This window comes from Anser cygnoides, chromosome 3 (assembly GCF_040182565.1).
Source record: "Anser cygnoides isolate HZ-2024a breed goose chromosome 3, Taihu_goose_T2T_genome, whole genome shotgun sequence".
In the NCBI taxonomy this organism is placed as follows: Eukaryota; Metazoa; Chordata; class Aves; order Anseriformes; family Anatidae; genus Anser; species Anser cygnoides.
Window position 1 is genome coordinate 33,555,565 of NC_089875.1, and position 25,689 is coordinate 33,581,253.

Below are 25,689 nucleotides of genomic sequence, written 5' to 3' on the forward strand. Positions count from 1 at the left end.
TGAACCCTCCCAGTAGGTTAGGCTGGGAAAGCAGTAGTGATCCACAGAGAAAGATGCCACAGTTTAGCATGTCAATGCAACACCAACTAGAATATTAAAGGGATTTGCCATGTCAAAAGCAAATTGGGTGAGCAGTCCCCTTCCACTCGCACCGCATCTCTGTAATTTATGTTCCCCTTCCATCCCATACTTTACTTTCCTCCTTTTTTTTTCCTTCAGCAAAAGCTTACAGCCCAGAGTTTTACTATGATACTCCCAACCCCACCTTGAGCCAGAAGCAATCCAAGAATTACTCTTACATCTTGCAGTGGACGCAGAAGGAGCCTGATGCTGTGGATCCCATCCTCAAGTATCGCCTGGAAGTCAGGCAGGTAAGGTCTGCTCTTCTGGAGCCTCAGTGCTTGCTCTTGGGAAGAGAACCTCAGAAAGCAGCTCCATCAATGTCTTCTTGCTGATTAAGAGCTGTAGTTGAGGAAACTGCCAGACCCTGATGGTCTTGTGCCTTCCCTGCTGAATGGGAGAGAGAGGCTGAGTACACAGCTCAGTGTTCATTAAGTCAGGTGTTGGGTACAATCGAGAGCTTTCAAAGCCCCACTGCCTCCCCTCGGACTGTTAATGCTCAGTGTTCTGAAGGGGGTTTTAATATGAACAAAAGCCCACAGTCATTAGTAGGTTTTAGAGATTTTATAGGCCAAAGATTCAAGCAAGTGGAATTCTACCCTCCCCACTTGTATGAAATAAAGGGAATAAGCTGAAGAGCTCTCCAGGCAGGAACTGCAGGAAAAAGTCAGTGTCTGTTTGTGTTGCAAAAGGGCTTTCATACTGTCTCAGTAATGAAGCTATTGGGACTATATAAACTCTGCAGGGGAAGAGAAGTGGGTTTCAAGGTTTTCTGAATCTGAAGAGAAATCATGCTAGAGCAGGGGCAGGTGGGGTGGGGGGTGAACTGAGGGAACATTGAAGAGATGACTGGTTGGAGAAGGTTAGGTGAAAGAGTCTGATGTTTTTAAAGAGCACATTAACCTAGCAGGATTGCCAGGTACTTTCATCCAAGCTCAGCAAAGTGCCTGCATTCAACACATTTTAAAAATGGGGACACTTAAAATTGGCGGTTCTTACCATTCACTAGTAGCTTGGAAGCAAATGCATTTTGTAAGAAGTTTGTTTACTGCAGATAGAAAACAAAATAATTAAAAAGATCCCAGTGTCTCTCTCCTCTAGTTCTGCACAGTAGGCTTCAGTTTTATGTCTCCGTTTGCTTGTGAGCTCTCTGGGGTGGGACAGCCTTTGTTTGTTATTCATACAGCGCAGAGCACATTGTCAGTGCTTAATAATAATGCAGGACACAGGGGAGCCTCTAATAATGAAGGCAGTTTGTCATAGTACCCCTTCCCCGTTAGCCAAGTTTTGCTATTATCAGCACAGCAACTCAACAAACTAATTTGTGATTTTTATCTTTCTCCAGTGATATTGAGGTTTTTTCCTTTTGCATAGTGCCTAAAAGTAATCTCGGATCTTGTCCTCATTGAGCTCCTACTGAAAGGGATTAAGAGAAGGAAAAGCCACATTTCTGCTTTAAGTTATGACATAAAGGAAGCTGAGTGCCCGTGAAAGTAAAACCTTTTGATTTTTTTCACACCCTGTCAGTTATTGCTGTTAATGTTTCTTGTGCAGTAGCACTGCATAATATTGACTTGAGCAGTGTATTTTGGAGGAGTGTTGTACTGTGACCCTGCTGTAATCTAATCTCATGTATGGGAGGCGCTTAGAAATGGCTACAGTTCCCATTTTTGTGGCTTGGATCTGAATAATGGACAGCAGAGCAAGGAGGAAGCAGGCGAGTTTTGTTCCCAAATTCTGTTGACCACAAGCAGGAAGCAGTCTGGAAAGAGTTCACAGTATTGCCTCCTGGCCCTCCTCCTACAAAGCCACTTGCATCTCATGATGAGCTGCTGGTTGCCTGTGCACCATCCTCACTGGATGCTACGGCTTCCAGGTTCTAGCTGGGGGTGGCACGAAAACCCTCCCAGAGAGCTGGGATTGAAGTGGATATTCTCCCCAGACTTAAAAAAAAAAAAAAAAAAAGACATTACAAGTAATTGATTTATTCATTGATTTATTGTCGTCATCAAGCTGATGAAAGCTTACCCAGCCAGCTCCTCCTCCAGCCCTGTGGGAGCTCCCTGGTCTCTATGGCCAAGTGCTCTTCTGTGTCCTAAGGATGAAGGAGATTCGAACAGCACACCTCTCAGGGTACCTGCTGGGTGGTGAGGGGCTGTCTGGGGGGAAGTTAACTATTGCTGAGCTGATGTTCAAAGAGTAGCCAGCTGGGATGCCCACTGACTGTGACATGCTTTGCTGGTTTTCCTTTTGCTCTCCCCATTTTGCTTGAAGAGCTCTTGGCATATGTAATGTGAAGATCCCTAAGTCGCAGAATGCTTTGCAAGGCACCTGGGAACCCTTGAATTAAATTTGCTTGCTGCAGCTGCTGAAAGTGGGGCTGGGTGAGAGCAAAAGTGCTGCTTATTAATTGGTTGGTGCTGTGGCTCTTCCAACTCTCCCTGTTCAACAGCTTCCACCGGCTGGCTGGGCATTCCTGCGGGGATTGCAGGGAGTCTGGGGGAATTTGGTTTCCTAAGTAATGCATGGGGGCTTCCAGCAACACAGGCAGGTGCATTTCCATAGGAGCCGATTGTTCCCAGCACTGCGGCGCAGGCTGAGTGGCACAGCAGACGCACCAGTTCCAGTAGAATAAGAATTAATCTTAGATTAAAACCTAATAAACAGCCTGACAGCTTGGAGCCACTGACCCAGGCAAAGCACATACGATACCATTGTGGAGCAAGCTTCTTGCAAAGCCTCCGTTGTATGTCTTGGTAAATAGGCTGTGATTTCCTGGAGTGCAGCAGTCAGGTGGGCTAGGCAGCAGCGTAGCATTGAGTGCCAATTCCGTGGGGAAAACTTCAGGTGCCTCACAGATAGCTGTTCTGGGGGTTTGGGAGGTTTTCCCTTTCTTGCTCCAAGGCAACTGGTCCGAATGCCGTCTGTCTTACTTCACTTTAGCTAGTGAACTTAATGAGTCCATAGCCTTGGGTCATTTGGTTGTGGGCTGATCCAGAAGGCTTTGGGGTGATTGCTTGGTCAGCTTTTTTCTTCTCTGTGCTCTTGTAGCATGGAAAGGCACTGAGCCACCGCATTCCAACTGAAAATGCTTTTCATTGCTTGGGGATTCAAAGCAGCCTCCTCAAACCAGATCTTTGCTTAAAAAATAAAAAACCTTTTAAGTTGCTTGTTTCTCTCTGTGTATTTTATCCCCTCCCAGAGCTCTGCTCTAACATTAAAGAGAAATGAGAAGCCATCTAATACTGCAAGCAGGTTGCATCCTGGAGGAAAGATCTGAGCTGGGCTGGTGGTTACGGTTGCAGGGGATAGTGGCAGAATTACTGTGCACGTAATGAGCTGGAACCCATCTGTGACCTGAGGCTGCAGGAGAAAGAGGAAGGAGAAGGTATCGGCACAGAAGGAGACTTTAATCTTCATCGTGCCCCTCGAGGAGACCCGAGGCTGCCGTTTCCCCTGCACCTTCTTATACGCAGACCTGGGCAGAAGAAGGCCAGCTTAACACCTTCCTGCCTTTCCCCTCTGTGGAACAGGCTCAGCCCTACCTGGCAGACAGACCCCTGTGATTTGCACCCGGCCAAGCCCGGACCCATGTGCTAATTTAGCTCACTGGGTTGTCACTTCAGATTAATTCCTGTCAGGGAGACTGTCTTTAATGAGTGTGGCCCTACGCGATGCCTGAGTAATTGTGCGGCCGCTCTTTGTTCGTACTTTCATCCCCTCCATGTTGGATAAACATCCCCTGCTGTCCACAAAACTCATCTGGGCTCCAGAGCAGGCTGCCACTCGCCTCATCAGCCAGCCAGAGCGGCGTTAATGAGAGCTGTGGCGGTGGGGAGCCGGGCTCACCGTGAGGGGAGGTGACAGGTAACAGAGCTGTTTGGACATACATAGGACAGGGGCGTTAGCAGGAATTTAATGACTGTGATTAGAGCGGAAGGTTAACTCTGCTGACGGCCATTGCAACCCAGCGGGATCGTCTTTATGCCCACGGGCTGCAGATCTGTATAGCTTCATTTCTACCTCCAAGTCATTCTTTTGCTCTCCTCGGAGCCCACTTCAGCAGCGTCTGTCAGCTGCTGGCTGCTTGGGGCCTCATTAGTGCACGGAGCCGGCTGCCCCTCCAAGGGCGTGCAGGACAGGGCAGGGCCAGCCCTCACACTCTCTTGTCACGTACCAAGCAGGGGTTTTGCGACTCGAGAGGGAGGACGAGTAAGCTGTACTCGAGGCCACATGCTTCTACATAAAGCTTTAGTGCAGAGCACTGTTAGCTCACACTACTGTTTTCCCCCCCTTCATGCACCACTGTAGCTTGATGAACCCGTGTAGGTGGTCCTTGACACATGACAAGCACAGCCTAATGAAGCTGGATGCATCTTCCAATGCTTGTGAGCAACCCTGTGACAGAATCATGGAATCACAGGATGCTTTGGGTTGGAAGAGACCTTAAAGACCACCTGGTTCCACCCCCCTGCCGTGGGCAGGGACACCTCCCACCAGCCCAGGCTGCCCAAAGCCCCATCCAGCCTGGCCTTGAGCACCTCCAGGGATGGGGCATCCACAGCTTCTCTGGGCAGCCTGTGCCAGGGCCTCACCACCCTCTGAGTAAAGAACTTCTTCCTAACGTCTAATCTAAACCTACCCTCATTTAGTTTAAAGGCATTACCTCTTGTCCTATAACTACACTCCCTGACAAAGAGTCCCTCCTCAGCTTTCCAGTAGGTCCCCTTTAGGTACTGAGTGGAAGGCCGCTATAAGGTCTCCCCAGAGCCTTCTCTTCTTTCTTCGGGGGAGCTTGCTTGAGGGCCACAGAAGAAGCAAGCTCTGCATAAGACAGGCAGGGGTGGCTGAACTCGTTTTGCAAACAAACAGGCTAACGTGTTGCTGCCTCCCAGGGACTGCATGCTGTCTGGCCAGCGCTGCCATCACTAAGGTAACAAAGATGGGTCTGTGAATAGGGCTGTGTCCATAGCCCTCATCCCGAGGCTCCTGATGGCCCCATGATCCTCGCGGCCCCATCCTGCCTGTCCCCCCACTAGTGTTTTCAGGTGGGGGACACTGCAGGAGCTGGGGAGGTGATGCAGTGAGGCTTTAGGAGAGCATAGCTAAAAAGCTCTCTGGGAAGTCCTTTTAAATCCTTTTCATACTAGAAGATAAGATTAAAGGATGGAGTTATGTTAGGTAAACTGGGGAGGGTGCCGTCCTGCTCTGGATCAAAGGTGAGCTGTACAGCGCTCACCTGTGTTACCTGGAGGATGGGAAGTGCTTGTGACGCTGATTCCTCCAAGAAATCCTCCCTGCTGAGTGAAACTGAGAGTCTGCTTAACTGGACAGCATGATTTGATATGCATAGACATAGACAGGGCACATGGAAAAGGGAAGTGCAAGCCCCTTTTCCTTTCCTCCTCCCTGCTACAGCATCGCTGTCCCAGCCTGAGGAAGAGGAGCGTGGTTTCTCACGAAGAAGCAGATAGTGCCCCTGGCTGCTTGTTAGATGCTGCATGGATCAAAAGATTTGTGGGGTGTGACAAAGGGCACATCCCTTTACCATTCATCATGTCACTGGATATGGTTTGTGCTGGGCCTGTCTCACTGGTGTTAGGACTGGGGACTGCAGTGACTTGGCCTTGCAATGTTTGCCCAGGACTGAATTTCAAAGCAGACCTTCTGTTGTGGGAAGGCTTGTAAGTCACACCTGCTGGAAAGCTTCTGTAGTCCTCTTTTCTTTTTTGCCTGCCCCGTCTGCCAGTTTGATGTCTGATCACAGGCTGCTGTCGTATGGGACAAAGTCAAATCAACGCTATTCCACCTACCTGCTGAGCTGCCCTCTCTAGCAGGAAGAGGTGTTTTTTCAGCTCTAACTCCCCAGTCTCCCCCGCTGATGCTTTTTTTTTTTTTTTTTCCAACATTTGTGCAGGCACCGAGAATAGGCAGATTACATTTGTGCTCTCCAGCCAGTTGCCTTCAGTTATGCTAGTGGCACACGTGATGCTGCGAGAAGTCAGCCCTGAGGGAGGTGGAAAAGGCTACAGAAGGGAGCCAGTGTGTCAGGGCAGTGTGTTTAGCAGATGGTTCAAACAGCCATCACAATGCAAAGCCAGGGAAAGCGAGGGGAGGGAGAGGTGACACTGCCTTTTTAGGCTGTGAGAGGAGGAGAAGTTTGGGACGTGGTGGGACTGAGTGGCAGCCACACGCTGGAGGAAGGAGAGCTGGCTGATCAATAGCATTTGATGGACAAGCTCTGCTTGAGTCTTAATGAGATGGTTATGAAGGACCTGGGGAGTAAAGCCGTAACTGTACCACAGGCAGCTGGGAGCAGAGAGGGCAGGATCCTGCCTCAGCTGTGTTCTCTCCTGCCTGTAAATGGGACACAGCATCAGTCATTGCAGCTGAGCCATCTCTCTTTTCACCCCCAGCAATCCACCATGGGGGATGCATCCACAAGAGCAGCTGCTAAAACAAGACCCTCCCTACCTGTGCTGGAAGGAAAGGCTCCAGACCGGATGGATGTTAGGAGGGGGTGGGAAGCAAGAAGCTTTTTCCTCATTTCATATATGTATTCTTTATTGGCTAAGTCAGCAACAGTGGAGCTTCCACCCAGTGCAAATGGAGTTTCCAGGAGTTTCCTCCTGGCTCTTGCTTGCTGCAGGCAGAGGTGTCTGCCTGGCTGTGGTTGTTGTCAGCTGGAGGGTCAGGGTGGCTCCTGCAAGGCTGGCCAGAGATGCTCAACACTGCCCTGAACAGCACAGATGGGTCAGGTGAGTTCAGTGGAAACATCTGGGAGCAGTGGGATGAGGCTTTCCCTAGGTCTGCCAAATATCTTCCAGTTCTGCTAGTGAGACTTCTCTTAGCCCACAAACAATGCCTAAGAAATGAATTTGCCTGACTAATTCTGTCCTTTTGCATTCGCACATTGCTCTTCATTATGATTCATGGTTTTCTTGGTCCAGACATCATTTGCTATCAGCTAATTGCGGAAAAAATGGCAATGTGAGCAGTGGCAAGTTAATCATGCCTCAGGCTCGTGTTACCATTTCTCCTCTCTGATTATACCAAGTAAAGTAACCTGCCCACAACTGGGTAGCCAAAGGCTTTACAACATGGCTTGCCATTCGAAAGGTGTGTTGCCGCTGAGATTTCATTTTAACATTCACTTTTCATAAGAACTGTTCCCAGTGCAATTCGAGCACTTGATTGGGCAAGAGAGAAAGCAGGATATTGTTTAGCTTTCCTGGTACAAGGGAATAATTAAAACAGTTTTCCCACTCTTAGGTCTGTTTGGAATAGTTACAGTGCCTGAGAAGAACAGTATGAATAATCTTGCTAGAAAGGCTCATATGCTCTTAAAACACATCTAGTTACAAAATCTCATCTATCTCTAGCTCCTAACACCACTGTTCAGTGCTCATTCAGGGTAAGGAGAATGTGAGAGAAGAGATAATCACATTCACCCAACCAATATACCCCCTCATATCAGCCTTGCAGGCTTGAGATGATGTTTTCACACCCTCGTGCTTGTTTGTATCTAGCAGGCTCTTGGCTTCTGTTTTACAAAACTGAGCACAGGATGAAAAATGCTTGCTAGGTCTCAAAGGTAAAAGTGAGTCCTTTGTGTGCATCTCTGATCCACACTCCTTCAGTGGCTTCAAGGGGTACATGCCGGTTATCGAGTCTTTTTGAGAGTCCCTACTGATAGTCTGTGATGTAGCTTCCTCCCATTTACTCTGCTTGTCTGTTGTTGTCAGTAGTCAGTCCATGTTCCTCCTGCTGCTTTGGAGTATTTTATTTACACACCTTCCCCTTCCCTATTCCCTCTCCTTATTTTCCACCTCTTCAGTCTATTGTTTCCATCTCCTTTTTCTTTTTCTTTCCTGGCTCTCGCTTCCTAGAGCATGTTGGAGATAAGCAGAGGAAGTGTGTGAAGGGGGAAGGGTTTGGAAGGGAGATGTAATCTCTCCCGTAGCTAGTGACAAACTGGCAGGAGTATGCACTAGGAGGATTTTTTGACCATGCTTCAGAAAGAAACAAAGCATATGCAGTCTTGCTGCCAGTGCAGGCAGCATGGAGGAACGTGAAGGATTTTTATGGCTCTCCCTGCATATGTTGTGCTGTCTGCCCCTGCTTTACTAGAGGTAATACTGCAAATGCAATTGAGTTAGAGGTGGCCCATAGGTGCTGGGGTGATACTTGCCTGTATACCTTCTGTATGTGTACCAGACTCGAAAGCCCGGAGTCCCACACAAAGGGTGCTTCTGCTCCAGTAAGCAATAGCCCCATACTTTATTAGCGGTTGTTTGTAAGCGTGAAGGTGCCCTAACAGTGTGCTCTGCCAGTGTCTAAAGGGGGCCTTGGAGGTGGCAATTCCTGTTGGTTGCACAGGTCTCACTTGCTAAGTCTCAACCATATTACAGGCAATATGGCTCAGAGCTCAGCCTAACTGAAACTGGAACGATTTGGGCTGTGCAGAGCCGGCTTGCTTTTACTTCTCAGGCCACAGGGACACCAACACAGGCTCCTTGCACAGACTGGGGAGCATACGACTCTCCCTCCCTTCCCACCCCTCACCAAATCCAGGTGCTATTTTACCCTTCTTCTCCTCCAGCTCCTGGGCTCCTCAGGATGCGCAGCCTTGCGATGCTCCACTAAGGCCATGGCTCATGACATTGCCAGTCATGCTGTGCCTCGGTTAAGGCTTTTACTTTGTCTCCCTGACAGAGTGAAGATTAGGTCTGCTCTTCTTAGACCGGGGAACATATGCTAATAAAATACATATTGCTTTCTGATCAGCCCCTAATGAAAGACATTATTGAAGAGTGTGGAACAAGCACTTACAGTAATTCATGACAGCACCAATTTGGCTTCTCTGGGAATCTGTAAACTGCTGCTCTCGGCACCTAATGAGGATGGGCAGCTGATTGCCTGCGTGAGAGAGAGAGAGGCTGTCTTCTGGCTTGGATGGCTCCAGCTGTCCTCTGCAGCTACTGAAGGTCGCGGTTACTTCTCTCTTTGGAGCTAGGGATGTCTCAGCCCAGAAAGGGAGCCTTCTGCTAAGGACGGTCTAGGAAGAAAACCTTCCAGGACTCCTCATTTAGACTGAATAATGGATTTGCCTTGGCCACTCATGCTTGCTTAACCCCAGAGTCTGAACCTGTGTGCTTGACTGATGAACAACGTAGGCGTGAATTTCGGCTCACCGGTGTGCTTGTCTAGCAGATGCCAATTTTGTTTGCAGTGAGATTATTTGCTCTAGAAATCCCTAATAAGTATTGGTCATCAAGCAAGGAAAAGGAAATGAATCCATGTTTAAATTTATCCTAGAGCTTTAATTGATGCTGTTTATGCTTCATATCATTTCACTTCAAGGTTGTGATGAAGTACTAACCCAGGAACATGTTTCTATCCAATCTAACAGGCACAGGAAGTCTGATGAGAAATTGTAGGGAAATGTCACAGCTACTGTAAGTCTCCATATCCAAACCAAACTTCTCCACTACCCCAAACTTACCTAAATAGCTTTTGCAGATGGCAGCTACCCTGCTGAGGGGGAAGACGTCTTCACTGTGGCTCATAACTTGCAGCCAGATCAGAATCTCTTGTTAGATGTGTGCTGCTGAAATATGTGTGTGATACCCATTGGGAAGGTAATGACACCACAGTTAAAGATCAGGCTATTGTAAAGAAGATCTGGGAGACTGAAACCTACTTGAGTGGGTCGGGTGGGATGAAATGCAGCAGTACAAATGCGAGGTCGTGAACGTGGGAAGTGCTAGCAGAGGAATCTGCTACAAGCTGGGAGCTCATCAGTGGGAAATGGCTGAAGTGGAGGCATGATGTGGGTGAATGAGCTGACTGCCGGGAGCTGCTGGTAAGAGGCAGGTGGGAGAAAGGGCAAATGCACTCCTACGTGAAGCCCGAGGTACCTCCAGGGAAGGTGGCGTGGAGCAACTGCATCCTATATGCAGGGCTGGGATACCCAGTGAGTGGGATCGTGCAGAAAAGGATAATAGAGTAGATCAGGGAGAGCGACAGTGTGTTACAAGAGGAAGCACAGAGTGCTCTGCTTGTTTAGCCTAGCAAAGCAAAGGGTGAAGGGGGGTGTGATTGCTGTCTATGAAAACAACAGAGGGTCAAGCAGCAGGGAGGGAAAAGGGCCATTTAAGCTAAAGGACAATACTGCCACAAGATCAACTGGGTGCAAGCTGCCTGTGAATAAATTCAGGCTGGAAATGAGATCATTAGGGCGGTCAGGCCCTGGAACAGCCATCCAGCAGGAGGAGCAGGCCAAACAGGAACAGCTTTTAAGATGGGATGTGGTGTGTTCATAAAACAAACGAGCAGAAGTAGCCCCTGCGGTGCCAGGGGACTGGACTCTGTGAGCCAGCACTGTACCTCCCCTGCTGCTTCCCTGAGGGTGGTGGCTATGCTGTTCCCTTTCCTAAACTCCTGGAAGTTGGAAGGACATTGCCAGTGCAGAGGGGTTTTATCCCTCTGCCAAAATACGGAGAGCAAGAATCAAATCCCTAGTGTCCAAATGTAACATTAAAGAAAACCCATCTTCCTCTGCTCTGTCCCGTGGTGCCAAGGTGATGTCAAGGACCAGACTCTCAATCCACTGCTGTGTGCCAGAAAGTGAATGGGAAGAAGTGGGAGTGAAGGATCAGTGGAAAATCCTGCAGCTTCATCTCCAGGAGAAGTTCCTAAATTCCCTGTCTCCACCTTCCTCATGCCTCTGTTTTTGAGCATTTTTAATTTCTCTGTTCCCAAGGAATTTGCTATGATGTTATTTTCACCCATGGAACTAATCTCCTGGACTCTCCTTCTCTAGCAGTAGCCACTGGAGGATTAAATACCTTAATATGAGAAGCTCTGTGTGGGGACAACTCTGCTCATTGTCCCAGCCCAACTTCTGTTCATTTCAAGGCAAATGGAGCACCTGCAAATGCTCCTGTGGGTCTGGCCTTTGGGCAATTTGCTCGGTTTTTGACACTGTAATCATAAATCCTGTCATCACCTTTTCCCTTTTTCTTCTTTTTTTTTTTTTTTTTCAAATCTTGAGAAGCCTGTGGCATCTAAACTCTTTGAAGTTACCTCTCTGCAAGGGATCCTGTAGCTCTGGAGGTGCAGTTGGAGCAGAAATTGAGGGCAAGGCATGTCTGCTGTAGTAGCATGGTGCTTTGCATTGCAGAGTCCCACATTCATCTCAGGAGTTGCCACCAGCACCGTAAAAAAGCTCAATCCCTTCCAGTCCCAAGGACAGGGCGTCTGGGAGCATCTTTCCTGGCTGTCACCAGTTGAAGACCACAAGTGCTGCTAGCGTTATCGTGTTAAAACCAGTGGTGTGATTGTTCCTGGTGAGGTGCTCCCCTTGGAAGGGACGCCTGTGCTTCCTGCACCTTGAGGCACCTCACAGACTCTGGTTGATGCACGCCTGCTCACCAGGGCAGTGGGTTCAAGACAGCCCTGCTCACTCCTGCTACCTCCATGTGCAGCAGCCAAATTGCCACTGCAGAGCAAGTACAAAAGCCACCTGATGCTCACAGCTGAGCAAGGAGGCGTGTGGTGGGGGCATGTGCGTGCATGCCGGACACTGCGCTTGTCTGTTGTGCTCCCCTGTGGAGATGCACAGGGAGTGAAAATGAGAGCTGGTATGAGACTGCCAGGTCACCCTGGCCCACCTTTATGTGTCCATCTCCTCTGCCTTCAGCCCACGTGGCTGGGGATGGGATCCAGGGTTTTCCCCAGCTCCCCACGCCTGCAGTTAGCTGGGGGTGAGAGCATCAGTGGGCAGGCAGCCACCCCTTCTGGTTGGTGCTGAACGAAGGAGCAGCCACGGGAACTGGAAGGAGGCAGAGGAAAGACGGGAGAGAGGGTGAGTGCGTGGAGAAAGGATTTTGAGAGAAGATGCTGGAGAGCAGAGCTTGTGTGCTGAGCAGAGCTGTTGAAAAAGGGGGACAAATAAGGAGAGATCGGCAGGAGTGAAGAGCAGTGCTGGGAAGCAGGATGCCTGCCAAGCGTCTCCTTTGCTCTGATCTGCTTGCTGGGGAATCTGCACGATTTTAGTGTACATTTTTCTAGCTGGTGTTTGCAACGATTCCCCAGGGCCCAATGCTGAAACAGGTTTCCTTTCTGACTTCAGTTTCTTCCCTAAACAAGCGTGCAGCTGCTTAGAGTGCAGCAGGCTGTGAGAGCGCGTGCATGGCTGCTCGGGCCGCACCAAGTCCCAGCACACGTGGGTGATCGTGCTCTTATGAATCCGTGGTGTGGCTTGTTGAGCAGCAGTGCAACATTAACTATTGATGGATGTGTTTGTTAATATGCTTAGGCTTTATTATATCTGCTAGCTGTTACATACCTGGCTTAAATGTCACTCGGTCTGAAAACGACATTCTTTGTTCCTTTAATAAACAGAAAGCCTAGGCATGGTGGTGCCGTACTTTGGACCTCTCTGCTGAGACAGTGTCCCAGCCGGGATCAAAATGTGGTGGCAGAGATAGTGCGGCACCTCGCTTTTCTCTCTGAGGCTCTTGCTGTGCGTTCCTGGACTGTAAGCCAGCTCAGGGGACCGCAGTGCCACAAGCCCTCTCTGTGGATCGCAAACAAGTTCATAGGATAAGTCAGGGGACTGGGTGGACAAGACCTGCCAACAGGGTGTGGTGGTGAGAAGTGAGAATGGTCAGACCTAGTCTGCAGTTCTGGGAGGCTTGACGGCTAAGTACACATGTGAGTGTTTGTGCGTGCTCTCCCTTGGTTGCCAATATTGCTTACAAGTGATGGGGAAAGGGACAGCTTGCATACTGTTTGTGTGAATACATATGCCCCACCTGGGCTGATTTTGTCTTTTGTAAGGTGTTTCTAGCAAACCTGTGCTGCAAGAGCGTTCCCACCTCTGCATCCTGTGTGATATTCGCAGCCAGCTGGTAGAAACAGTGTGGGTTTGTTTGTTTTTTCTCTTCCCATCCCCTCCCTCTCATTATTTGAAATTGAAGGAGGTGAAGGCAGAAATGAAGCTGTGCGTTGTGCTGTGCTCTTGTTCTGGCCCTGCTGGCAGCATCCTGAGCCTGGTGATGAATGAGCTTGGTGCGTGAGATCCTCCACAGAGGCTTCAGCATCTCTAATAAGGTGGCCAGCGTTTCACCATCCTCTGTGCCTGCCTCTGCTTTATTAACTGCGCCGCATTAAGTTGGAGCACTGGGCCAGCGTGACCAGAAGGAGGAAAGAGGCTGCAGAGGGGATGGAGGGAAGAAGATACCAGGGCAGCATGGTAGAAGAGCAGCAGTGGGAGATTGGAGCAAAGGACTGAAAATGGGTTCCAGCTGGACTGATGCACACAGCTCTGCTGCTGGCAGTCAGGGAGGCAAAGGGTGTTTGGGGAGGGGGAGGCAGAGCCAGCCCTTGGCCCTAACATTGCTCTCTACTGGACCTGTACTAGTCACTGCAAGCCCACACCAGCTCTGCACACACAGGGTGAGCGGCTGGCTGGAGCTTTGCCCTTGTTCCCTCTTGCACTGATTTCATGCCTTTTAAACTGTGCTGAGCTCCAGTCTGTTCCCCCTCTCTGCCTTCACAAATCTTTCCTCCTATGCGACTAGAGGAGGTGTGTCCAGTGCACCAGCTGTGCCTTGCCCATTGCCTGGAGATACAAGTCTCACCTGGGAGCAGGACAGACCCATGGGGACATAGGTGCAATTTTTCTTTTCCGATTTAGAGCCAAACCTATGTGGCAGCCAGGTATTTATTTGATTAAACCCACGTGCCCCTGCAGATAGACTTGAGTGGGGAACCTAGAGCTTTGCAGTCCAGACTGGGGGCTGATTTCTCAGTGTCCTGGGTTAGGTGATGTGGGAGACTACATGAGACTACTTTGCTCCCAGAGGCTTCAGATACCCAAATTCCACATAACTCCCAGCTGAGGTGGAATTTGCACTGTCTGAACCTCACCCTCAGGCTTCTCTTCGATTCTCCATTTTGTTTCTCTTCTAAAGGTTATGTCTAGACGAGGGAAATGGCTCCTGACCCCCTCCTATTTGCTGGCTGCCTTCCCAGCGCCCAGGCCTCGAGGCAGTCTGAAAGGAAGAGCTGGTGCCAGCCCCCGGTCCTGCTCTGCTCCCCAAAAGCCCTATGCCAGGAGCCATACCACTCCAGCCCCCTAATTCTAGCTTGTGCCCCCTCCTCTCCTCCCAGGTAATTGGGGATCTGGTGCTAACAATCCCAGGTGAGATTGGAGCTGCCGAGAGCCGGCTCTGCTCTTGCTTGGCAGAGCAGCAGTGCAGCGGGCTGGCAGATGGAAGGGCTGGGCGTTAGGCATGCCAGTTGGATCAGCACCCAGCCTGCGTGCGTGCAGATGGGGTGTTGTTGATGCGAATGGATCCTGACAGTATCCCGGTGCCAAGTTCATGCTTGGTTCCCTGAGGCACTGCCCTGCTCCTTCCCGCTGGGACTGATCCCAGGGAGGGACGGTGATGGGGGAAGGCACCGAAGTAGTTCCCAGTCCTCTGGCCCCTTTTTGCCAGGGGAGGAGGGTGCCAAAAGCAGTTCCTCAAGCAACTTGCACCCTGATTTGTTTAAGGCAGGTACAAAGCTGCTGTTCACTGTGAGAACCACAAGCAACCACAGGTCCCCAGGGGACCCCGGAGTACCATGGCAGGATCTGGTCCAGCCCTGCCCTTCGCTTGAGAGCTCCACCCATCCAGTGAGTAGATCAGCTCAAGTGAGGTGGTGGGTCCTGACCATGCTGGAAAAGAACGGGGCTCTGTCACTGTGAGCTCTTCAGAGGCAGTCATTTCTTCTCAGTTTGAACTTAGAGTCACGTATGGTAGGGCTGGAGGCAAGCAGAGAAGGGATTGCATGCGCTAGCTGTTCCCAGGTGCTCTGCCTGCATCCCTCCCCTGCCCTGCCTTCCTGATGGCCTCCACTCCTGCCATGCCCTCGCTCCGTAGTCTTGCCTCACACTCTCCAAACTGATGGATTTGCTGTAAACCTTCCTCCCTGCATCCCTGCTTCAGTCCCATAACTGCAGACTTAATGATGATCCCTGGACCCAGCTATCAGAAGAAATGCCTTTGCAATTAAACCTGTCAGCCTAGAGGATATATCAGTGGAAGGCCGAGTGTCTGGGAAGTGAAGATAGGGCCATGGAAAGCCCTACCAGAGGTCTTATTACCAGGGCCAGTGCCTCAGCAACAGAGCCGGACCAAATCTTGCCACAGGGATCTAGGCACTGCACAACAACAGGCAGGGAACTGTATCTTTACAATGCGATCTTTGTTCTTGTCCTTCCCCCGCCAAGCAAGCATGACTGTGGCAGGGAAGTTTTGCTGACACATAATTCATCATTTTCAGTGGTGGTGATTTTGACAAGGATATTTTTCCCATATTTTTCTTGAAACGTCCTTGCTGCCTTAGCACACCAAACACTGTTCATCTAGTAAGGTTCAGCTAGCATGGCTCGTCTCCTTCCTCGATGGGCTTTGGAGAAAGAGGGAGCCTGTTGGTGACTGCAAAGGATCACTGACTTGAACTAGACACCTTGCTCTGGTCTGCAGAGGCAGTGATGGTTAGGATTTAAAGGTGGATCCTATGAAAAGGTGATGAGGAAACATGGCAGCAGACAGGTCCCAGTGAGGCACCACATGAAATGCCACGGGGCCCAGGCAGCAAATGAATGAATGCTGCAGCAGTGACTTGGGTATCTTGGCAAAATGCCACGCTGCAACGAGCGCAAAGCCTTGGTGCACTGATGCAGGTGAGTCGGGTTCGTTTCTCCCCTCTGAGAGCCATTGGTCTGGACATGGAGTTGCTCCAGGCCCGTAGTTCAAGTAGTACTCCCTGTCAGAAGGACCTGGATGCTTCTTTTTGGTGAAAGCTCAAGTTCCTGACCAATGCTCTGTACCAGGGCAGGGAATTTTAACCCAACTGGGCATGATGAACTCTCTGACAGACCGGGTGTACTTGCCTGTATACGAAGGGAAGAAACAAGGTGTTGGATGGTGAATAGAACCTCTCAGGTTTTTAATTTCAGGATCGTCGTGACACTGTGTGTTCTCTTTCAATGCAGCTGGCTCAGAGAAGTACCATCCAAACCTTCATTCCTGTGCAGAAGATGGAGAAGGGCCTGCTGCTGGAGCACATCTTGCCCAACCTGAAAGTGCCTCAGAGCTACGAAGTTCGCCTGACGCCCATCACCAGCTTTGGGGCTGGGGACATGGCTGCCCGCATCATCCGGTACATGGAACGTAGGTGTCTCCTCCTCGGCCCTGGCTACGAGATCAGGCCCGAGCCTCTGGCAGCGGGTCAGGCCTAGGGACACGGGCATGTGTACACATTGTCTCCTGTGACCCTCGGGTGGATCTGTGTGCTGTATAAAGGTTTGATGGCATGGTGCAGCCAGGCTAGGCCACATTTTGGCTGCTGCCTTCAATGCAGAGAACCAGATAGCGACCTCTGAGGATCAATCTCTACTCATTCTTCACTCAGCAGCTCCAACTAATGCTCTGCACTCTGTGGGCACGAGAGCACCAAAACCCCAATCCCCAGTCAGACTGTCCTGCAGTTTCCTGTAGCTCAGTGGCATATTTTAGAGGATAGCCAGTGGATGTTACATATTAGCCACATGCCCATAAAAGCAAGAGGATTTCAAGGGGCTTCTTTCTTTCTAGATCTGAAAGAATTCATGTCCTTTCCTAACTAGCAACTACTGATCCTGTAGCTCTGTCCAACACCCTGAATCCCAGATCATCACGTTGATAGACATTGACCAGTATCCCAACAGCTCCCAGCTCACCCCATTCTCACAACCTTGTGAGATCAAGATGATGTCTTGATTCCCCTCAGGAGTCTGGACCTGTATTTTAGCAGAAAGTATAGAGCCCCTTCCTGCAATGTTTGCCTGATTTCACAGAACCCTCTTGTCCTGGGGAGTCACACCACATCAAGTATTTCTAAGATACTTGTTTCAGACTTCCACAGCCTCTCAAACTACTTTGACATCCCTCACAGATACCAAGCTTTAGCTGCCAGTGGGTGCTCCAGAAAGAAACTGCTTGGAATACCAGAACAGTTCCCCTGTGCAGTCCCATGATCACCATTTAGGTGGGATTTTCTTCTTCAGATTTGTTGCTGCTTGGATCAGTGAGCCAGCAGCTTGTTCCATCACCAAGGCAGACACCAAGCACTGCTGTTTTGCAGGGGTGATTTTAGGAGATTTGTACATCTATGACCTTTCTTGATGTGTTTGTTTTATTTTCAGGCTTTGATTGTAATTTGTGATTTGAGGGAGTACAAGCTGTTCTGACTTGCTGTTTTTCCATTTTCTTTTCCAGCAATCAACTATCCCAACCCAACGGGTAAGCAACAAGACCTTTGTATTTATGTTCTGAATGTAATGCATGTTACTCAAGTGCTCCAGCAGATCAGGCAAGCTGGAAAACAGCACTGACTTTGCAAAAATGTTTTTCCCCAAAAAAAGCATGAAATTTCATACAGTAATAATGCTTCCAATAAGCAATGCCATTTTTTTTTTGTACCTTGAATTATTACAAAGACATATGCCAGAGACATACCTCCCATTTATACCTGGTATCTCTGTGACTGGGTAGGCTGTGAACTTGAACCCACCTTCCCCCTAATATTAGCAATTTGCATCCAGTAAACAGAATATTCTATGTCCTCCAAAATGTCTGAATTTAATGTCTATAACCCCCATGTTCTTCTTGATTGGAAAGGGTACAGCTTGACACCTCTGCAGGCTGGTATGGAGCAGTCTCCAGCTCAGATCTGGTTCCTCTTGCAAACTCTTGGAGTCTGGTTCCTATCTTCTTCCCCTCCAGTGTCATCTCTGTTTACTTGCTCATTTACCTTTCAGTCATTCCTGCCAAGGCAGCCTGACATTTAGATGCAGGCCCATCCTTAGTGAGCACCAAGAGCTCCCATTGATTTTGAGAGCAGAATACACAACGTCTCAGAATGGTGGTCTTTGACAAGAACACGATGGTTTCCGTTGAGCATAGAAGAGGATTTCTAGCATGCTATAAGTAGTGGTGGAGTGACCTCCAGGGGATGAAACGAAGTTCCTGTGCTTTGATTGCTGGATATAAGCCCAGGCAAAACTCTTGGGTAGAGATGGGCAGATTCCTTGCTGATGATCCACAGAGCTCATTCCATGTAACTGTTCTTTTTTTTTCCCATTTCCAGCTGCGGAGTAAAATAAAAAGAAGCTGAAACAGCATTCAGTCATGTTAGGTAGTATGTGTATAGGCAGGCAAGTGTTACTGATGTGCTGCAGAATACCAGTGGGCAGGAGGAGGTGGGACTGGGCAGTAATAACCAGGAAATTGGGATCAGGATTATCTTGTTAGGGCAGCCATGAGGCATTTGTTCACTCTCTGAGGATGATTTGATGCACCATACCCTACCTGAGAGCAGGAGCGTCTCACAGAGAGAGAGGGAATTTGTAACTGTAGTTCCTGGTTCTCTTTTCTTTGCTTTTCCCCACTTTCTGATCCTCCTCTAACATTCTCCAGAGGGAACTCACTTGGAAACCCTGAACGTATTGCCAGGGACCCACTCCAGAATGTGTCCTTCAGCACTTGCTGGAGTAGGTGAGCATCCTGGCTCGCTGCAGGAAGTGACAAAATCTGGCCTTTTGCCACTTGCTTTTTATACTGCATATATCACTGATAATGCCAGGGCAACTTCGGTCTAATTGTGTCAATCTCCTTGGGGTCTTTGTAAACTGATCCTTCAGACTGCTCATCTGGGATTGCTTTGGCAGCTTGACTGAGACGAGAACGTTACGTGAAATTTGTGTATGGCAGAGGAGTACTCAGCTACGCTTCTCTTTTCATGCAGTAAACCCAGCACTTAAGGTTTCTCCTCAATATGTTATCCAGCCTATGCTGAACATTGGTACTGCTGGGCCAGTCATTAGGGTCTTGCCTCTGAGTTCACGCCTTGAGATTGACTGCCTTAAAACTGCATCCACCACACTTGCTTTCAGAGATGCCCCTTCCTTTCAGACCTGCTGCCATTGCAAATATGAGTGCAAAGCCTCATAGCTCTGTCTCTGGGCCATGGCTCAGTTGCCAGCCTCTCAGCTCAGCATCATGGAAAGCCTTGCTACTGCCACTTTTTCCCACCACTTCCTTTCCTACCACCAGCCCCAGGGGAAGGGGTTGGGAGAGGATTGCAAAGGTATCCTCACACTAGGCTGCCCAGCCAAATTCTGGGAGCAAACATTGAGAGCTCTCAAGTGAAAGGCAAAGATTGGATGATTAATGCCTCTGGCAGCCTGATCCAAGGGCATGCACAATGGTGATTAATTTACAAACTCTGAGAGTCACTTAATACAATTATTTCTTCATGCATTTTCTCTCCCAGCCTAATAAGATGTTAATGGCACTGGGGCAGGCATGCATGTGCCATGATTACATAGCCAGGTGCTAGGGTTATAAAGCAGAAGCAATCTAAAAGCAGAGGGAGTGAACAGAAGACACTGAAAATTTCACTTACTTAAAAGTTAGCAGTAAGACCAAATAACTCTTAAAAATCAGTTCATCTGAAACCAGAATTTATCTTAAAAAACTTTATTGGTGTTATCATATTTCTAAGGTATTGTTTTTAATATCTCTTAGGATAACTGATCATTTTAATGTCATGTCTAAGTTCCAGTGCTGGAGAATCTGTTCTGTCCTTCTTACCCTGACCCTGCAATTTCATTTGGATATAGCCTTCACTTTCTAACCCAAACACTGCAGTGCCACCAGTTCCTTGTATCACAATGGCAAATGGGATTGTATAGGCCATATTATCCCAGTGTGGTAGATGGGGATATTAAAGCACATAGTGTTCTAGTATGACCCAAACAGCTATTGTGTTGTGAAGCTTTCTTCCATTACTGGTTATAAATGCTTTAGAAACTTATCAAGGAAAATTTTGTTACATGCTGCTTCTTAAATCCCAGAGTACTTTGAGGTCACTATCCAGTTTGCATTGTCTTCATATTCTAGTTGGGAAAGTGATCTCCAGTGACGGGCTGTGGGTCACACTGAGGGTCTGTAACAGAGCTGAGGCTCGGATCATGGTCCCCTGTGCTCCAAGCCAGTTTCAGCCGTCATAGCAGAGCTAAATGATGAAAGCAATTTTATTCGAATGAGCTTCCATCTGCTATTCACCCATAGTTTGCAGCTAGGATCATATTATTATTTTTTGTATGCATTCATCTGGCAGTCAGAATTTCAGGGCCAGGAATGGCTTCCCCCTAAGGACTTGAAATGAAAACCTCCATTATGTTTCTCAAGAAGGTAAAGCAATGAGAAATGCTAATAGCCGTGGCTGAGGGTCTCTCCCTTGGGGATGCAGGGAGGTGTCTGTAACCAGGAGCAAACATCTCTGCACTTTGAGCTGCTGCCACTGCAAAGCCTGCCAAGGAAATCTGTTTGGTGAAGACAGCACTAATTCCAGCCTTTGAGGAACCAGCTCCCTTGCTACTTCCACCTCGCCTCTAACAATCCAGAGAAAAACTTCTGTGTTCAATATTTAAAGCCCCTGTTTAATTTTTAAACAGGAAGGTTCCTTTGCTCCGCAGTGCTGAGCCAGGATCCCTGGCAGATGGTGTGAGCCTGAAAGAAGGTTTGCTTCACACAGACAAGGTCAGCAGTTAGATCACTGCTGTGGCCTCTGAGACACAGCGGGTCATTGAAAGGTTTGCTTTTCAGATGGATCTGCCAGTTTTCTCCCAGTCAGCATTGCTGATAACCACCCAGAGGTGACATACTGGTTGTGTCCCAAACCACACCGAACATACCCAAGTCATTCTGGTCATCTCCACTTCTAGCTTGGAGAAACAGCAGAGCTTCTGCCTTCCTGTGGTTTGTTTTAAACCAAAGGACCAGGAGTCAGAACACCTGGGTTCTGTTTCCAGCTTTAGAACTGCCTGCTGTGACCTTAAATGTGTCTGCCTGTATTTTTGTGCATCTGTTTCCCCATGTGTAAAGCAAGAGATATATAAAGAGAAACGTTGCTGCTTCCTGGAGATATTGAGAAGCCTTGTTCATTAGCTGTTGCAAAGTGCCTTGAGATCCCAAGCCAAGCAGAGGCAACATGCTGTAGTTAAACTCCCACACAGCAAAAGGTGTTGCAAGTAAGCCTGATCCTGCTGTGGTGCCCAGGGTCCTCCTCCACTTTGTGCTCTCTACTGGAAGCATTGCCTTCTGGAAATGGCTGCATCTGAGTGAGAAGAGAGGATGGAGTCAGGGCCCTGTTTTGGCATTCAAGGAGCTAGGAGTACGTAGCATACTATGTCTTCTCCTGTGACAAGTGTCCCACATGCAGCAGTAAGAGCAGCCTCTTCCTACCATCTTCAAGCTTTCAGGTCCTCTTCCCATGGGTGTGTGGGACTTCTTATACAGCAGGCTATCGTCTGGCACTTGTAAGCCAAGAACACTCTCCTTTTGTCTTGCAGAGATCTGTTTTTTCTCTCTCCCCACGCTGAGTCTTTTGATCACCTTCTCTCAGATCTCCACCTTGACTTGGGCTTTCTCCCTAGCCTACTTCTCCTTTGGTTTCTGTGCTTTTCTCTTTGTGGGTTTGCTCACTCTCAGTCAGTTGCTGGTCTGGCCTCTGTGTTACATATTTCAGCTCTGCTTTCTATCTGATATTCCCTGTTAAGGGGATTTTGTGCTGGGGAAAGATGTTACCTTCCTCCTCTGAAGGTCCACAAGCACAACAGGGTCAGAGGTGCAAACCCTCCCTGTCCCACAACCTTTGATTGCAAAAGGACAGTCACGGTGGATTCTGCTGTGTTGAGTAATGCCATTGTAAGAGACAACTTGTGTCTACTAGCTGCAGCCAGCATCCTGTAAGCTGGAGCCACACAAATGTTTGTTTTCAGTCTAACAGAGACAAGCCAGGGGTGCTGGACCACCCCAGCAATATCAGAAAGCCTGTGGGCTCCAGCGCCTCCTCTGAGGACCTGTAGCGGGTGCCTGCTACAGCCACGAGCACCCTCCTGTCAGCCACGAGGGCTGGGGAAGGACCCTTAGAAGCTGTTTTCTCACCCTTTTCCCCCTCTGTCTCCTTGTGCTGGGGATGGTAGAGCCCCTCTGGCCTGTTTTATTGCCGGGCTTCAGCCCCTGCAGGCGTCTGCCCCATCCGATCCTGCCTGCAGCTCCAGCCGCCACGTGGCCCCCAGCGCCCAGCACTGCACTGTGGAGCAGCGGCTAATTTGGATTAGGATGCTAATTAGAAATGAGCGGATTGAACGGAAAGCACTTAGCCAGGGTTAATCAGCAGTTAAGTGGACAGCCCAGCCAAGCTCCCTATGGCTGTGCTCAGCTCGCAGGAGCGGTGTTTCCTGCTGAGCTAGAAGAAAAACCAGCTGCCCCCATCCGTGAACCGAGCCCTTGGTTTGCAGCAGTGTCCAACCATTTCATGGGCTGTGGGAGGACGCTGCCTCCTCTTGTCTGACTGCTTTGGTGGGGGAGATAGGCAAGAAGGTGGAACAACAGCACAGAGCCCCTGGGTCCCTACCACAGGGGTGTGCAAGTTTTTGATCTCTGTGTGGCAGACAGTTGTTTTCTTTCACAAATCAGAGGGGCTTTAGCTGTGAGGTAGGAGCTGGGAGGTGTAGCATCTCAGAGTCAAGGTGCTGTTCATTTCGTGGCTGGTCTCTCTGGTACAAGAAGGCAGTTTTTGGGGTGTGTGGTAGGTGTGAGAAGCTCCACCATCACAACATACCATGTCTCAAGCTTTTCACCCTGGTCTTGGAGGAAACTTCCCTTCCCCATCCCGTCATTGGCACCCAGCACATAGATTGCCGACCCTGCTCTGTCCTACATATCCTGCTAGAGTCACCCATGCTCAAACAGAAAGTCTGAGGCGTCCTGCTCAGAAATCAGAGCAAACCACCACTGAGGACAGAGGAATGTAGGAGCCCAGGCAAGCATTCAGGCTTCTCTTCATCTGGCCATGATAGCAGGAACGGTGCGGGGGTAAACCCCAAGGAGATGAATCACGCATCGTCATGCCATGGATGAGCTTTCTAACAAATATTAAGACCTCAGCAAGAACATGGTTTTCTTTTCTGCGTGTTCTTTAATGGATTTTAGTTACCTTATCTTCCAGTTTAATTGCACAAACTCTTGGCTCCAATATAAAGACAGAAGGTAGAGATCTGTGCTTGCTGTGTCTGCACCACTTATAAGCTGTAGGATCCCACTCTCAGCTCATTCCCCAGTTCTGATTTCTGCCCATGGATCTTTCAAAAACACAGAGCAATTTTCATAACCGATCTTGGACTTTTCTCTTCTGCCTATTTTCCCTGTCCTTCTCCAACCATATTAGCAGTGCAAGGCTTGACCTTTGCCTTTGGTTTTGTGGCTCAGGAAGTACCTTTTCACCACAAAGGTTAGACAAAAGACCATCTTCTGTCTGGTCAAGCCCCGTTCGCACCATTCTTTTTAAGTCTATATTGGGTCATGCCTATGTCCCAGATTTTTCACCTGTCTTATAATATTGCCATAAGGTGTGACTGTCTTGTGGTAGCAGTAGGAGGAAGCCCTTTTGCACACGTGGCTGACCCTACATAAAAACCCTTTGCCTGCATAACTTATTTTGTTAGGGGAACCAGCATGAGGTGCAATAGCAAATGTGTCTCTTAGCTGGTATAAATTGAATGTGCTGTAGCTAAATGACACATTTGTAGCGCTGAGCTGACCTCTTCTCCACAGCTGATTTTTTCATGTGTGCCATAGTTTAGTGTAATACATAGAACAAAGTGGGGGTCATTGTCTTGCACTTTCTCCTTTCTCCTGGGGAAATTATTCTACCATCAAGTTGTTCTGGTTTAAAAGCCCTTGTGGCCTGTTTGCCTTCCGTGCTCCTCTTACCGCTTTTACCCTCCTCTACGTCTGCTCCCTGAGACCTCCCAGCAGACCGTCTCTTTCTCTTTAGTCCTATTAGCCTTACTCTATTTTGCCAGATCATTGCATCCATCAGCCTGGATTAACCCTTCCATAATCACACTAATCATGAAAATATTCCTTTCCAGCCTCCTCCTGGGGCCAGGGGCTGCCCATCTGTGCTCAGCTCGACACAGAGCCTCAGCGGTGCTGCAGCAGCGGCGTGTGCCCTCCTCAAGCAGCCAGGCAGCCTCGGGGAGGAGGTTTGAGAAGCTGCAGCTGACCATCCCCTGTCCTTCCCTGCAGATAACACCTGCCGCTTCGAGGACGAGAAGATCTGTGGCTTCGTGCAGGACAAGATGGACAACTTCGACTGGACGCGGCAGAACGCCCTGACACAGAACCCCAAGCGCACCGTCAACACGGGGCCCCCCACGGACATCAGCGGTACGCCGGAGGGTAGGCACACTTCTGGGTTTCTTCTGGCTCAGCCGTGGACGCGAGGCACACACCACTGCTCTTTGGGAGTCCTGAGGCTCTGGGAGCCGGCGGAGCGCTGATCTGCTTTCCGCACACACGCTTCTCCTCCGCACAGGGTGCAGGGAGCCGGCGGTTAATTTGCATGTAACTGATTGGCACTAAACACACAATTAAAGCGCCCACGACTTTGTTTAAGGGAATAGTGTGAGCATTAGTTCTTGTTGCCAGCTAATTGCCTACTGCCTAAATGTCCTTGTCCCGTCTGATGCTTGTTTTGAAGTCAAAAAAGGATAAACAAGTAGGAGAACGTTTCTAACACCTAGAAATCACCCTGCTGGTTTTAGACAGCTGTTTCCTCAAAGAAGGTTTCAGTGGGGCAACCAGATCTCCTCAGTATTAAACAGCAGCATGAGGAATGAGGCTGGGGGAGGTGACACTCACCAGGTGCCTCACCCCTGGCTGGAGGAGAATGATGTTATGTACTGCTCACACGAGCTGTGCATGGGGTACACACTCCAGATTTAGCTGGATATTACTTCTCCCTTTCTGTAATAAGGAAAGTAAATTTGTATGCAAGCACAACTCTCTGAACTCAGAAAAAAATGGGAAACATCCAGTGGCCAGCTAAGGAAGTGGCTTTTTCCGTTAGTGTTCAGTATGCCAGCCTGATCCAGCACTGAAAATGATGCCAACAAATTAAGTAGCTAATCTATTCCTCCCTGGGTTGTTAGCAACTACTTTGGTATTGTTCTCTTTAGATAACAATGTTGTTTAGGCCAAATGTATTGAATGCTATCTCCTTCTGCTTGAGGCCGAGAAATTAGGCTGGATTGGTTTCACCATCCCCTTTCTGCTTTCCTTCTTGCCAGACAGCTCTGGGGCTCCTTGTGCTGCAGGAGCAAGGCTCATTTTGCTCCCAAACATGCATGCATGTTAAGGGACTCATCTGCTGCATGAACTCACATGGGGTCTGCTGATGCCCATCTCTCCTGCTCACCCCCAAATACATCAGGTGCAGGGAGAACACCTGCAGATATTCTAGGAATGTTTCTGGCTGGGATCACAATTGAATGGGAAGAGCAAGGCCATGTCTCTCGGAGGAGGAGTGGTCTCCCAGCCTACAGCATCCCCTCACTTGCAGGGCAGGAGATGCGGTGTGTGCTGCCTTTCCCCACCTTTCCCTCTCCTTGTGTAG

The 25,689-nt window shown here is 49.1% G+C and overlaps 1 protein-coding gene across 4 annotated transcripts in view; it reads left to right on the forward strand.

Annotated features, from left to right (window-relative positions):
• Nucleotides 1–25,689, forward strand: part of MDGA1 (MAM domain containing glycosylphosphatidylinositol anchor 1) — a 144,131-nt gene that overhangs the window by 90,993 nt on the left and 27,449 nt on the right. For 3 of the 4 annotated variants that reach the window (XM_013171031.3, XM_066993836.1, XM_048080141.2), the window contains exons 10-13: nucleotides 220–371; nucleotides 16,175–16,352; nucleotides 17,439–17,462; nucleotides 24,321–24,473. In XM_013171031.3, the coding sequence (XP_013026485.2) occupies nucleotides 220–371; nucleotides 16,175–16,352; nucleotides 17,439–17,462; nucleotides 24,321–24,473 (507 nt within the window). The remainder of the gene's footprint in view (nucleotides 1–219; nucleotides 372–16,174; nucleotides 16,353–17,438; nucleotides 17,463–24,320; nucleotides 24,474–25,689) is intronic. The other variant, XM_013171032.3, reaches the window with a different exon arrangement.